A 15,374-nucleotide genomic window follows, 5' to 3' on the forward strand; every position below is an offset into this window, starting at 1 on the left:
AGCACCACATCAAGTTGAGAAGGCTTTTAAGAGTGGGTCTGGCGCCTTGGCTGGTGGCTTTAAAATGCAACTGCATTTCTTGTGAAATAGGATCTAACTGGACAAACCCTGTCCAGTTTCAGACTGTCTCGGTTTCTTGAACGCTGTGGAGCTCTCCATGTGTGAAGGTGGAGTCGACTCCCTCTCCCTGTGACACTGGAAATTAATATGAATAAAAACAAAATGATATGTGAATTCAGAGAGGGTTTTTTTGTTGTTCCAATATACTGACTAAAAGTTAAAAATACTAGATGTATCACAGTTGCTAGAAACCATTTTAAGTAGCTGCTCAAACTTATGCCATAGAGAACAATTGTATTTTTTAAAGTTTTCAGCATGTGAGGATTGGTTTTCTAAAAATACATGGTTTTTTTTAAGTATAGTTACTAAGATAGAAAAAGTTGTGCTTCTTTTGGTCTCTCATATAAATATTTTTGCAGCACTCTGCTGTTGCAGCTCCTAGACAACCTGATTCAAGCCTGGGGGCAGTTTGTGTTTCTTGGATGTTTGTTTTGCAGCTCCTTTTTATAGCCCAGGCTCAGGAGTGAAATGGGAGGAGGGGTGGGAGAGCATGTGGGGAGAAAACTTTGGCAGTTGCAGGAAATGGATGGGTGTCCATTCCTACACCTTCCTGAAAGCATCGAGCTTGGCTTTCCAGCCTGAAGGTGGGGATGCAGGTGCTGTTCCCACTGCACGCCACCCGCTCTCACAACCCCACTTATGCACATACAGGCACCTTTTTTTCCAAAGACCACGTCCACCCCCATGAAGGGCTCAGCTGAAGTCCAGGTTTCAGCCTGGGCAGCAAACTGTGCTGGGCTTTAGGACTTCGAGTCACTGGCTGATTTGTTCCATTTTGGTTTTACTCAACTGCAGAGGATCCAAGTGGGCTGAATTATTTTTTAACAATAAGAAGTATATCAAAAGGGATGCCTTGTTTCTTGCTGATCATGAGCAGAGATACCAAATTTGTTCTTCGCCTGGAGGACACCTTAGGGGAGCAATAAGGAGGTCTGAATTTCACCTCTCCATCTTATTTTGTCTTCTTTTTTTCATGAAGGATATAAACTAACAAAGCATTAAATGAAACTGAAGCTCAGTTCTGAGCAGCCTGATTTACAACTCTCTTGGTCAAATTTTAGGTGGGTCCACTTGAGAGTGGATAACCAGATGCCACCCAACCCACATGGGAAAGTTATAGCTGCTTTATAGCTAAAAGTATGCTCAGTGAGTACACTTACACTTGGATGAAGTGGCAATGTCTTTGTGTAATCAAAGAGTTTCATTTTGAGAAGTTCACATTCCTTTTAGCTGACAAAACCTGAAGAGGGGAAAAAAAAGTCCTCCTTATGCCTTAGGCTCATGAAAAACATCTCCTCCAGATCTAGGCACCTCAATCTCCTCCTGCCTGCTCACACTCACCGTGTGATTAAGCCATAAAATCAGCTTTAGCAGATCTTAAAGGTTGCATGGGCAAACCCTGGCCTGATTTAGTCTGTTGATGGGCTCACATGACTTGGGGTGCAGAGTTGTGGCTGGAAAGCCTGAGACATCAACAGGAGTTTGGCCTTTGAGGTCATCTTGTCGAGGACCAGGACTTAGGGCTGCATAACATGGCACTGCCACTCCTTCCCTGGAAGGTCAGGATAGAAATCAGCCCCGTGGCTGGAACACATGTGGAGGAAAGAGAGGTCAGGTTACGGAGAGGAGCTGTTGTCAGATCTTGTCTGTGAAACGAGACTTGTAATGTGTTATAGATAGTGGGATTATTTTGGGGTGGTGAGAAAAGCTGCTCCTGCAGTAGCTGTTCTGTGAAAGACAGCTCAAGTCATTTTCCTAGTCGGGTCTGGGAAAACAGGGATGCTAAAACTGGGGAGATTTAGCAGGAGCTGAAGAGGCATTTGCTTTGCAGTCCCAATTTGCAGCAGTTGCACTGGTTGGGCTGACACTGTCCAGTTCTGCTCATTTCCGGGGAGAATGGTTAACTGCAGCAGGGGTCTGTGGTCTGTTTTCTGCGTGATGCTTCACAAAAACTCAGAGGTTAACTAATGGACTACTAGAGATTTGACTTTTCCAGTGCTTCCTAATCAAGGAATGTTTCGAGAGGTACTTCAGGGCAGGAAAATATTCAGGAAGATACAAGAAAGCCCGCTGCCAAGTGGAGTTAAGCTGTCAAATTCCTCACCAAACATTTCTTTCTGCACAGTGATTAAATGTGATTATTTTTCTCAAATATTGTTCTTGCAATTTTGTTTTGTAGGAATCGGAATTTCTCTGTCTGGAGTTCGATGAGGCCAAGGTGAGCCAGATGCTGAAGAAACTCTCAGAAATAGAGGAGAGCATGACTTTGTTGACTCAGACTACTTAATCAAATAAAGATATTGCAACTTAGAAAAAAAATGTCCCTCGGTACTTTTTCATAACTCCTGTTTCTGCACATAAAATAGGTGACAATGGTTAAATTATAAGTGGATGATGCATTCACAACCAGACATGGGCTGAGTCACACTGTGAAGATTTCTCATCCACTACCAAGGTGGTAGCAACATTGTTTGCACAAAGCTTTGCATAACCAAGCCTTAGAATGTAGCACAGCTTTTCTCTTTTACCCCTCAGTCAGTTTTGGAGCCTTCCAGATGCTGTAAATGCTGGGCTGGATGAACAGCAAAGGTAAATTGGCCCGTTGTGGCAGGAGAGAAATGAGCAGAAGAAATAGGCAGATTAGGGGGTACTCATGTTTATCCTTCCAAACCATGGGCTTTATAGGACAAATCCACCTGCGTGAACTCTGTCTGCTTAGAGCTTAAAGCCCGGGAGAGCAGATAAAGTGCAGTGAGTTCATTTCTGTAATGGGGAGCCCCTGTGCTGCTGAGGATTAAGTGGTTCCCAAGGGTGTGAGTGGGACAACCTGGCTGGCCTGTCCAGTGGGACCTTCCTGGTGCTGTGGGGAGCCAGGGGACAATCACGGGAGCATCTCTAGGGCAGTGGGAGGTGCTGGTTTCCCAAGAGGAGCAATCCTCCTGCATGTGCAGATCACCTGATCCAGCTACTTCTGGCGATCCTTCAAAGCCACTTCTGATGTGCTTCCCCAAGGACCATCCACCCTCATCAGCCTTCTGGCTCTTGAGCTGTAGTGGTGCAGCCCTGGCACCGAGCTGCACGGTGTGTTTGAGAGGCCAGTGCTTTGTCAGAGCACAGTTTAACTTGGCTGCTCTTAGTCCTGTTTGTCATGGTTTGCTTTGACCTCAGAAAGCCTCAGATTAAACCCAGAGTTTCTAGTGTGTGTGTGTGCACGTTCAGCTTGGAATGTGGGTAAAAGGAAAATGCCCTTGGCAACCTGGCAGGCCCCATGGATAAAACAGTTGTGTGAAGAAAGCTGAAAGCAGGGGCAGATAAGGGGCACCACGGTCTGCACTGCCCAGGTTGCTGTGGCTCTGGGCAGTTGTGGGTGCCCACATCTCTGTCGTAACTGCAGAGCAGCCACTGCCCTCCCTGGGAAAGAGGCCTCACAGAAGCGTTTTCAGCATCACATGTTTCCATCCAGGGGTGCAATCTTGTCATCAGTGCAGTCTTGTCATCCGTGTCATAGCAGGGGGGCTGACCACACTTCACTGCCTTTTTGGTGCAGGAGGAACTGGAGGCGCTGTCTGGGCAGGCTGACACTCATACAGAGAACGAGGGTCCCTACAGGAGAGCTGCCTGCTGGTCCGTGAAAGGGGGAGGATACTGCCTTGCTGGTTTGCTCTGTTACTTTACCAGAAGGTGTGCACACACATTTGGTTGGAGGCTGCATTGATTCTTCCTGTTTTATATTAGCTTTGCAAGCAACCTCCTCCTGAGCTGAAATTATACTGAGGGCTTGCACCAAGATAGAGATGACAACATAAAATGCTCTGGTGCCATAACTAAAGTACTCCTCATTGCTTCTCCTCGTGAATTTATTGCTTGTGGAGTTGCCAGATTGTACTTGGACGCAAAATCTCTTCAGAGCAAGGGAAGGGCACCTTTTCCCATCTGCCTGGTCAGAAGGGAAAGCATCACTCCAGCCAATTTGTGTCACTGCCTGTCCTGCTGCCGCCTTGTCTCTTGGAGCCACCTGGTTCTCCCCTCTGTCTCGTGGAGGGACTGCACAGCCCACAGCATCTCGATTTCCCCACATGCCTTCAGCTGATAACTTGTGAGAGAGGAACTGGTCTGTAACCACCAACTGATTCTCACACTGGTCACTGGCTGCGTCACCGGCATGAAATGAGTGGTTTGTGATTCTCTGAGCTTTCCATTTGCATTTTCAACAAAGTTCATTAAAATGTTTTCTGTGTTTTAGAGCAGTTTAGTTTACAAAAAAAAAAAAAAAGATTAAGGTCAGAGAAGGATCATGTTCTTAAGTAACTTGCACTGTGTCAAACATACTTATTGTTTTATTTTAACATGGTCAGAGGATAGGAAAATGTGCTATAAATGGAAATTAAAGAGAAACAAACTGGGAACAGATGTCAGGAAGTATTATTTCATGCAAAGAATATAAATATGTGGAATGGCTAACAAGGCAAGGAGGCTGAGGCAAAAAATCTTGGGGACATTTAAGATATTCGATACTTTCCTAGTTGAGGTGTGAAGTTAAAAAGGGGTACATTTTTAATGAGTGGATGCTTCTCTCTCTTCCTAATCCTCCCTCCACTGAATATCTAATGATCCAAATTTTCTTCTTGGTGGACCTTGGTAAACTACTGTGCAAAAAAAAAAAAAACAAAACAGCTGAGTGTGTTGAGGATTGCACTCTGCTCACCCCTTGGAGAGGGCAAAGATGTCACTGGGCAGCAAAATCGTTCCTGCTTCACAAAATTTGATGTAGGGAGGGAAAGAGGACGCTGTGCTTCCCCAGACTGCTGTAATCCTCAGCTGCTGCTGGGGCACAGAGGACAGATTTGCTCCTTTAGCAGGACCATTCCTTCCTACTGGGATGGTTTGTGTGTGTCCATCCATCTGTCCCTGTCTGCAGTGTTCTGAACCTTTTGGCCACTTTGAGCTGAACTTGGAGGAGATGACAAGGCCTCAGATGCCATTCTGCTTTGCTTCCTTGAGTGAAAGGCACAATCACCCATGGCTTTTGTTGAGATTCACAGACGTCACTTGCTATCTGTGGTCCTGCTAAATATCTCTGTAGTGCTGGCAAGTGAGAGCTCCTGCCTGTGCACTTCAGGAGAGATTTTGTATTCCACCCCCAGAGCCCAGATACCAGACTTAGCCTGAATGCATGGCCAGGCAGCTCCTGCAGTGGCTGGGGTCACACGTGGATGCTGCCTCCTGCATGGATCCAGCCAGGAGACATCCCAGCACAGCCCTGTTGGCCATAGTGGTCTCATCCAGTTTTGGAAACCACTGCTTCCTGCCATGACACCAGCTCCTATGTCTGTGCACTAAGCCAGTGTGACACTGGGGCCGTCACCTCCTTCTCCTCTTCCTTCAGTGAAGCAGCCATGTGACAGCGTGCCCCAAATCGAGCCTGCCAGGCAGTTTGTACCTTTACAGCAAGGACTGAACAGCTCACCACAGCCAGAGGAGGAAAGTGAGGGAGACGGGGAAGCAGCGGGAAGAAAGGCTGAAGGAGGGCACCTGCCTGAGTCCCATTTGAGAGAGGTTTGTTTCTCTGCCTAATCCTCAAAAGCAGCCAGGGAAGGAGCTGGGACACCACTCGTGCTACGCTCCAACATCCTTAACCTTAGAGAGCTGCCTTTCACGCCTGCCCCCCTGCAGCTGTGCCTGCCTGCCCCCTGGTTTACCAACAACTAAAAACCACTCGTGGGGGTACTGCCACGTGGCTGGGGCAAGCTTGGTTTCAATCAAAGTCTAGGACTTTAATCTAACTTGCATCGTGTTGGCACAGGCCGGGCAGGGAGTGTCCGAGAAGTTACTGCCGGGGCAGGGGACAGCACCCAGCGGCACCGGCAGCTTCCTCCTGCCCCACTTCTGCCAGCAGTTTCCTGAGTGACAACTTGCAGAAGCCACAGTGCATTTGCCCTGTGGTGAGCAAAGGCAGCTGCTGCAGCTCTGGCACCATGTTCCCGATGACTCACCCTTACACATGATGTGCAGCCCATCTCAAGCTCTGCTGCCTCTCACTGAAGACTCACAAGCAGCCGCTGCATGTTGTTGCAACCTTCAGCTTGTTCTTCCTTACATGTCACCTTCTGCACTGCTAAAATGCCCTGCAATTTATTCCTGCTATCGCTCCTTCTTTTCTGGGCATTCCTCCAAGTTGCCACTCGTTGTATGATCTGGTGCTCCCTAAAATATCTGCAAGTCCTGCCGCCTTCAATCACATGTTACACAATCTCTGCTTGGCAAGACAATTACTCTTAGCACAGTTTTAGTTTTTTCTTGGTCTGCATATGCCCAGAACTGCTAAATTTTTAAAGTATTTTTCTAGGCGTATGTGTATTTTGAAAAAAATAATGGTTTAGGCGCACCGTTCTTTTCCAAATCCAAGCCAAGAAAGTGCTGTATTTTGTAATGCTTTGGGCCCTGGAAAGCAGCAGATGATGAGGCATATTTATTTTATATTGGTGTTGATTTACTTTCCCATTATTCAGGTTACTTAGTTTCATTTTACATTTTTTTATTTATTTCTTACGGGTCCTTTTTGCAAGTGTAAATATTAACGTTTTGCGCTCCTATTGTGTTTCACGTGGGAAGGACTTTGCCGGAGCCCATGACCTCCACCTCTTATTGTGCTTTAACTTTTTGATAAACTGATTGATATTTTGAGAGATTTTCTTTCCTGTATGTCAGTTCTTTGCTACATATTGATAAAATAAATGACTTTTCTTAGGAGGTTTCCTGATTTAAATATTTACTGACCATTTGTAGATGCTCCAGAAGGTTTTACCCGAAGACTCACGCTTGCCGTACGTTGCTCACAGAAATGTTTTCTTCTCCTTCTGGGGCATTTCAACAGTTTATTCATTCGATCCAAATATTTATAAAGAGGTGCTCAGTGCTGGGAACAGAGGGAGCCTTTCTAAGAAGGGGAATGCAGTGGTCCTTTGCAGCAGCCACTGACGACTTTTTAATGCGTTGCGTTTCATGTGGCTTGCAGCTGGAATAACAGACGGTGACTCCTCGCCTTGAAGCTGGGCCTGTTAAAATCTGCCTCTTAAATTATTCCCAAATCCCAGGGAAGTGTGGCTTGGGGTGTCATTTAATCCAACGTGGAGGGTAGAACTGCACTCCTGGCTCTCCCTGGCCATGACAGGAGGTAAAGGTGCCAGCACGGGGAGACAGGCAGCCGTCACCATCAGCGCTTTCTCCCCTCAGCGCAGCAAAATACAGCTCTTTCTACTCACACAGGTCACACTGGTTCAGCCAATCCTTGCCAAAGCTGTGGATGAGTCCCCCTCTCTCTTCAACAAGGACATACATACACCAACAAAGATGCCTTTTCCCGGCAGCATGAATCCTGTGGGTGATCCCCAGGGCCACAGAGGTCCCAGGGGACATGGTGTGTCACCTCCCATGAAAAGGTGGCAAGAGGGATGCAGCCACAGCCTCACCTGGTGCAAATCCACCTCTGAACTGCCAGCACCACTTGGGAAGTACTATTTTGGGATATCACCTGAGCTTGTTGTCCAAGCACAAAATCATGGGCGGTAGAGGCTGGTGCTGTGAAACTTTCCTCCCAGATGTAATGGGATTGATCATCCCCAAGGTCAAGTCCCCAAATGCCTTGCCCTTCCTCCTTCCTTTTAGTGGTAGCAAGGCAGATCTTGCAATGCAAGAAATTGCAGAAGAACAGGTTTTGGAAGCATGTGAGAGGGAGTGGGCCCGGGCAGCTGGGGATGGAGAGCCCACCTGGGGGAGGGTTGACCCTGGGGCATTTTGCAGGTGGTCCTTGGGGTTATCACAGCAAACAGGACCCAAGGGGAGGTCGCTGAAATGCAAAGCTGTCAGAGGACATCTGTCAACCGGGAGGTAAGAAACATTTCTCCAAAGACATCTTCCTGTTTCTCACTCCCCCTGCGTGCGGGTGACTTGGAGCTGGCATTTTAATTCACTTAGTGGCCACAGTGCTGCAACTCCAGCACTCAGCCATTAGCTCTTGTAATGAGATGGTACTGGAGAACACACAATACCAGGTAATTGAATAAATGGCATTTTTGGATGCCAGCAAGGGTCTCAGACCCTTAAGGAGTGACATTTTACAGGGATGGATGGGAGAAAATCAGTGACCACAGCACAAAACTCAAAGCCATAGTGTTTCTGAGAGGAGCATGGGAGGAAACAATCATTTGGGTTTGATGATATGTAATTTTTCTGCCATACTTCCTGAGCTTTCTGGCCAGTTGGCAGCCCTGGCTGATACAGCACTACCAGGAAATTACATGATATAGTGCATTTTAGTAATAAGTGGCGCTTTTCCTGCCTTGTAAATCAAACCATTTATGGCATTAGAGTCTTCATGGCATCTCTGTTCCTGGCAGCTAAAGAAACAAATAAGCAAAGCTGCATCAGGAGTAGATGGCAGGCTCAAGCAGACAGAGGTGTCTGTTTGATCCCAGCCACCTGTGAGTGGTTCAGGCCTCTCCCTGTACTCTCAAAACACAGCAGCCACCCCACCACCCTCTGCAAAATATGTGGTGGCTTGGTGAGCTCTGGCCTCATCCAGGCATCCCCTGAAAATAAACTCACCACTGCAGAATCTCAGAACAAATCTGCATTTTTCTACGGCCGAGGAACACAGTGTGTAAAGTTAATCCCCTGTTCCAAGACCCTGCAAGGCAATGGTATGCAGAAGTATAAGGTTAAAAAAATGCCATCAAGAAGCAGTGGCTGGGAACCATAAATACCTTTCAGGCAGTCCTTAGGCACATAAGGAGATGAGCAAGCAAAGCAACTGGAATTTATAAACTTACATAATTAATTTTTCTTTGCAAGGAGGACAAACATTCCCATGTTCCAGCTCTCTCAGGGCCTTTGACAACTGGGCTCCTTTCTATAAATAATGTTATGTAAGTTTATACATTTCAATTAGTGCTTGTTCTAGCCTCTCACAGCCCAAGGATGTTTTTACTCCAGTTTATTATTTCAGCTGTGGATAGATCATTTTGCCTTGGTGCATCTGTAATGGGATTTAAATTAAGATGCTTGCAAGCAGCATAATAGTAGTGAAATAGTCTTTGGAAAACATTGGTACATACCCAGTGAGAATGAAAGAAAGAAATTAACTTTACATTGCATCATCAGACGAAATGTCTGCACCCGTCTGTGCAGGGCAGGAGCAGCATTTCTCTGTCTGAGGGAAGGGCAAGTGCTGTACCTGGGTTGCATTGCAGGGCTGCTGGACACATGGTGTAATGGCCATGGGTGTTTTTTCCCCAGAGCACAGGAACACCTCTGAGTCATCCTACAGCCCGGTAACTACAGAGTGCTGCAATCAGAGCTGGCAGAAATGCTTAACCCCAACGGCTTAATCCCCAGCCATTGCAAATTAGCACAGCTCCATTAACTCCGGAGGACTATTTACATGGGGGAGGTTAAATATGTACAGGATCAGGCACAAAACCTGCAGCAATTGTGCACATGGGGCAGTGGTTTACTAATTTACAATGCAAGATCTCATCTGTGCTGTGTGCTGGTTTCTGAAGTTTTATTTATTTATAGTGAGCACATCCATGTCAGGGGAATTTCTCCATCAAGCAGCATGAGGAAAACCCTTCGTTTACTCTGATTATGTTGCTGATCCCAGTCCATAATGCGGGAGGCATCTCCCCTCTGTGTCATTTTTCAGTAACCCATAGGTATGAGTCTAGATATTAAAACTAGATATGTGGATTATTTAATTTCCCTTTGTCCTGTTTTTTTTTGTTTATTTCTGAAGTTTATCTGCAGATCCTACAATAACAAGAAAGAAGCTTTCTGATCTCCTTCTTTGACATATTGTAATTCAGATATGCAGGGGGCCACATCCTGCACTGCAGGTGGGCTCAGTGTAATGTGGGCTAGGTAGTAATGAGTGTGTGTAAGTCTGCACTGTGGCACAGCAAATAGCCTGTGGCCTCTGAGGTGGCTTTTACGAGCATGAATACTTGTGAAAAGGTTACAGGAGAACTGCAGGTCCTGGGGGAAATCAGATGACCGCCTGGGAGAAGCCATCAGAAGCCAGATGGTGCAGGACAGGGACTTCTGAGCTGGGAGCGAGGCCTCAGGGTGGCCTGCAGGCTGGGCACCCAATGTGCTGGCCAGGTCCCTGCACCCAAGAGCTGACACAGAGGCTGCAGGCAGTAGCAGAGCTGAAACCAGGGCTGGCACAAATCTCCTTCTGCATAGGGCCTGATGAGTGCCTTGGAGTGTGCTCCAAAACAGCCCAGTTAGGTCCCACCCCAACCCTGCAGCTGTAAGAATGAAGCTCCTGACACAGAGCCACTCTCTCCATCCTGGTTTTGGGAGATGCTTCTGCTCATGCCATCCAAAGAAGGAATCACAGAACCAAATAGGTTGGAAAAGATCTCTGAGGAGCTCTCAGTGAGGAGTGCCAGCCCCAAGCCTGGTGGCAAAATACGCTGTCCCCTCTGCCACTGGTCTGCAACTCCCGTGGGCTGAGCAGGATTTCGCTCTGGTAGCAGGTGTGAGTGCTTTGCCAAGAGGTTGGGAGTGTCCTGAAAAACCTCCTGCGCACGGTGTTGGCGTAGATTCCTTTGCCACCCAGAAACAGCCAGCTTGGGTGTCAGCACCCTCCCAGATAGAGGGCTGGTTTCAACTGGAATTGCCTTACCCAAGCTGGCACTGTGGGAGTCGAAGGGAAATCACACAGAGGAGCCTCATCTGGGAGATGCCTGAAGTCAAGATGATTTAAAAAAATCTAGGTGACATGTGAGGACTGGCAGTTTTCCCACATTTTGCTGGTGCTTAAAACTGCATCTGCTAAAAAATAAAAGCAAAGCAGAAGCAGTTCAGCTGAAGTGGGTCCAGTACATTTTCTCCCAAGTGTAAATGGCTTTCTCACCTTTGAAGAGGCTCAGCTGCAGCTTCTTCAGTTTTACAGCTCTTCAGGTCTTGCTGCAAAACACTGTGGGAAGCCTCTGAGCTGAGGGAAGGAGAGGTGTAAAGAGCTCATGTTTCCGGGACACAAACAAGGATGTTTTATATATAGTAGGTGCTTTTTTTGCTTTTTTCCCAAATAATTACTTCCAAGTTTCTGCTAATATAGAAATTGAATTTCAAGTAGATTCTTCTCCATCCTCTTGCCTGCACTCTGCACTGTTGTGCCTTCTGTTTGCAAGCGAAAGGAACCCCACTCGGAGGAAAACAGTGTTAGTTACTGCAGCCTTTGTCCGAAAAAGGCAGGTATGTCCTTCTAGAGCAGGGAAACACTGACTTTAATCCAAGCAGCTCAGGAAGTAATTATTTTTGGTAGATGTGAATCAATATGAGCACAAGGCAGCTCTGTCCACAGCTTGCAAATGACAGCACACAACATAGCAGGGGCGAGTTTCTTTCCACAATCTCTGTCCTGTCCTGCTTTCCCTGTACAGCAAACTGCAGTGCTCCAGAAGAAAAAAGTGGTGCTCTGAAGCACATGGATGGATGTGCCAATCTCTTCAACTCGGGTGGTTTTACCAAAGCTGAAGGTACCAGCCACATCTCCCCCATCTCACCAAGGAACAAAAGCAAAGGGAGGTGGGGCAGAACATCTCTGTAGCAGCTGCTCTGGCTGTGCTGGTTTGCAAGCGTGTGGCAGGGGGAGAAGGTGGGGAAAATGAGACCAATGAAATGTTGTGTTCATGTCGCTGGCACACCTTGCTGACAAACACTGCCTACTCTGGGAGAGGCTCTTTGCTTGTCTGAATTCCAGGCTCAAGCATTTGGGTGGGAAGAAACAGGTTCGTTCCTGGAGGGACTGAGATGCTCCAGCTCCAATTGCATGTCCTCTTTGCTTTTCTGTTTTGTTCTTATTGCTGCTAAAGTGCTCACTTGCCACAGGAGCAATCTTTAGGCTCCTGTCATTATTTAAATTTTAACCTCTTATCTCCTGTTCTTATCCTCTTTGGTCACAGAAGCACACTCAGGTTAGTCCCACGATTTCCAGGTGTCCTCCAGCCGCACTATTCTGTCCACAAAAATCAGACAGATCGGTGTCCTGGATAAGCTTTGGTCCATCACAGAAAATTAATTCTAGCTGCATTGGCCTTATGGGAGGGCTTTGACTCAGGAGAACCAAATGACTATTTACAAGAGGGAGGTTGGGAATCATTCCAATAGATGTGTGCCTGCAGCCAGCAGTATTTTCAGCCCAGGTGGTGAGTTTTGGAGCAGGGGCTGAGATGTCAGTAATATTACTGGATGTGGTGTGAGGGGCCTGGGACAAGCACTTCCATAATGTAAATGACTGCCAGTCCATTTCCCTGTGGAAAGGAGCTAGTCAGTGTTTCCAACGGGATGAGTGCTGGTCCCTTGTGGAAAGCTGCTGTGGGGGATGAGCCAGCCTTGTTCACAAGGGTGGCTGCAAGCAGGAAAATCCTGTGCCTGCTGCTTTCCAGTAGCTGGGGGAGGACAGGACGTGCCTGCAGCCACTGCCATGACTGAGAGATGTGGGATGGGACGTGCTGTGATGTGGCTCCCCCAGGAATGCAGCACATGGCCCCCTGGAGCGAGTGCCCTGAGGCTGGTCCCCATCTCTCAGCAGCCTGGCTCTGTCTGACTTCTTGCTCTTGCTTTGCTGCAGTGGAACAGGGAGAGCAAGATAACCTTGAAGGTTTTATAACCTGAGACTCATTCCTTCTTCTCCTTTGCTCCTGGCAATGTACCAATTATTAATTAACAGGCAAATGCTAGAGAAAAGGCCAATGTACATAGTTCATTTCCATAAATATAAATGCAGCAGTCCCCAAGTCAGCTTTTATTAACAGTGAACCCAATTGCTATGAATAAATAGCCTGGAAAAAACCCAGAAACTATTCCGAACTTGATAAAAAGTGAGAACTGAATCCTTTTAAAAGATTCTCTTTTCTGGCTGTCATGCACATCGTCCTACCTGTGAAAAACCTCAGGCAAGAAGAATTTGTGTCACCAAGTGATATAACATCTAATGCCCTGAACACACAACTTCCCTGTAACCTGCTACTGGGAAATCTTTGCTGCCCTGCAACTCCCTGACAAGGGCTGTACACTGCATCTAATCATGATGCTGAGTGAAGGTGGTATTTTTGAATATGTAGGCAAAATAGTTATTCCAGATTCAGGCCAAATTAAAGTTGCTGCAATCAGAAGCATTTGCTTTGTTTCTCAGGAGAGGAAAAACAAAGAGAAGAGCAACAATTTACTACTGTGTCCGTCACAAAGCTTAGCTTTACAGACCTGAAACATGAAAATCCTGCTTCTTCTATTGAAGCAAACTGCAGAATAACTTCAATAGCGCATTTTTCGGGCCTCCCTTAGTTCCACCCAAACACAACCAGCCATCCAGGAGAGGTTGTACATCTGTGTTTAGATGTGATCCCTTGTGTCCTGCTTCATCCTACAGTGCATGCTGGAGGTGGCCTAGGGACTGTACTCCCTGGAAGATGTAATTAGTGTCTGCTTCATTGTCAGTGCTTTAAAAAGTATATTTTTATGAGGTTACTCCTTACTCTGGCACTACCTGTCTCAATAGCTGGATACCAAATCCTGTTTCTCAGAAGCCCCTGCCAAATCAACAATGTCAACAACAACAGCAAAAGCTTGGGAACAGCACGTCTGGGTGCTGGTAGGAGCTGTTTCTCAGTAATTAATAGATAAGGTTGCATCAGGTCATGACACAGGATGGCAGGACATTGGGTGGATTTGTGTCCTTGCTTGGCAGTGTTGTTTTCTCCTGCCTTGGTTGCTGTAAGCAATAGGGCCCGCCGAAAAGGGAGAAAGATATATAAATAAAATAAAATACATATGAATCTGAAGTGGCTGAGGTGCTTCTAAACAAGATAGGGTGCTGGCATGGCCTTAGCATGACCCTGCACTAGCCAGTGCAGGCAGAGAGGGGTGTAGGAAGGAGGCTGGTTTAAAGAAGGTGGGCTGTCTTTCCACGTGGCCTTCCCTGCTCCCTCACTTTGCAAAGGAGTTGGTGAGCCTTTTGTTAAGCCAGCATGCCCACCTTGTCCCCTAAACCCCCGTGGGGACACGAACTTAGGGGTAGGTGTCCTGGCCCCCAGTGAGAGTTTGAGGGGCAGGAGGGAAGGAGTGACTCTCAGGCTTTGGAGTCAGGATGGGATGGGGGAGAGAGTTGCTTTGTGGGATTGCTTTGAGCTAATGAGACTGTTAAACCTGATGACTGTCAGGGGAGATTTGAGTTTAGAGCTGGAGCAGTTTTCATGCCGTTGCAGGGATGAGGTGCAGGACAGTGCTGTGCTCACTGGTACTCAAACCAGGACCTGTTAATTGGCAGCATCAGTAAGAAACCTCTCCAGACTCAACGCTTTGCCTGGCATTGACGCACAGATTTGGGGAAGGTTGATCTGCCTGCTTGGGAGAGCAGGGCTGGAAAGTGAGCTCCAGCCTCACCCTTTGCTGGTGTTTTTGGGGTGTAGCTGCACTGAGCACAGCAAGGGCATCACAGTGAAGCAGTTGTTTGAAAACATGGCTGTGCTCCGTGGCAATGTTGGTATCTTCCTCCTTTCAGCTAACCCTTGAGGCTGCCAATTGGATCAGGGAATATATTTGGATTAAAACACCTCCCCCCCCAAAGGTTTCAAAATGCAGCCCCGTGACCAGTTAAGTCGGTGTGATTACAGAGGAGCAGGCACGGCCATGGGTGTGGGACTGGGAGGAGAAGTGTCCCTCCCCCAAAGACAGCAGACCATTTCACCATTGTCCAAACTTTTCAGCTTTAATGTGTTTTTCCAGGCTCCTTAACACCCGGTGTTACATGATACACTGCTATAGTTGATTTTTGTTTTCTTTTTTTTTTCTTTAGTTGATCTCAAAACATATTGTTATGAAATCTCCCGTGCAATGGAGCCAAGCTTTTGGCTGCCAGACACTTAATTCTCTTTTCCAGCCCTGTGTTATTTAATGGACAATGATGCTTTGCCGATTTAGGGTAATTCCTCCCTTTGCTGTAATCTTTCTGCGTTGATGAAAAAGACAGCTTTACTCAAACGTGAAGTACATATATTAATATTTGAAGAGGAATGAAATATGCAACGTCTCTCCCAATGCACTGTGAATGGGGATGTTTCTTCCAGACTCCTGAGAGATTTAAAGAGCAGCTCCAAATGACTCGCTGCAGGTTTTCCACTGGCATTCATTGGCAGAGTATGGGGAGCTCAGTATGTGCTGTGGGTACTCATGATGTTTGCCAAACCAGT

General features: G+C 46.9%; 1 protein-coding gene across 1 annotated transcript in view; it reads left to right on the forward strand.

Moving 5' to 3' along the window:
- Window positions 1-2,439, forward strand: part of COMMD1 (copper metabolism domain containing 1) — a 68,279-nt gene extending 65,840 nt beyond the window's left edge. Inside the window, exon 3 of the mRNA XM_027694951.1 lies at window positions 2,300-2,439. Within this exon, the coding sequence (XP_027550752.1) occupies window positions 2,300-2,407 (108 nt within the window). The 3' untranslated portion in view covers window positions 2,408-2,439. The remainder of the gene's footprint in view (window positions 1-2,299) is intronic.
- The last annotated feature ends 12,935 nt before the right edge of the window (window positions 2,440-15,374 follow it).

This window comes from Neopelma chrysocephalum, unplaced genomic scaffold (genome assembly GCF_003984885.1).
Source record: "Neopelma chrysocephalum unplaced genomic scaffold, ASM398488v2 Primary Assembly neopelma1_99, whole genome shotgun sequence".
Classification (NCBI taxonomy): Eukaryota; Metazoa; Chordata; class Aves; order Passeriformes; family Pipridae; genus Neopelma; species Neopelma chrysocephalum.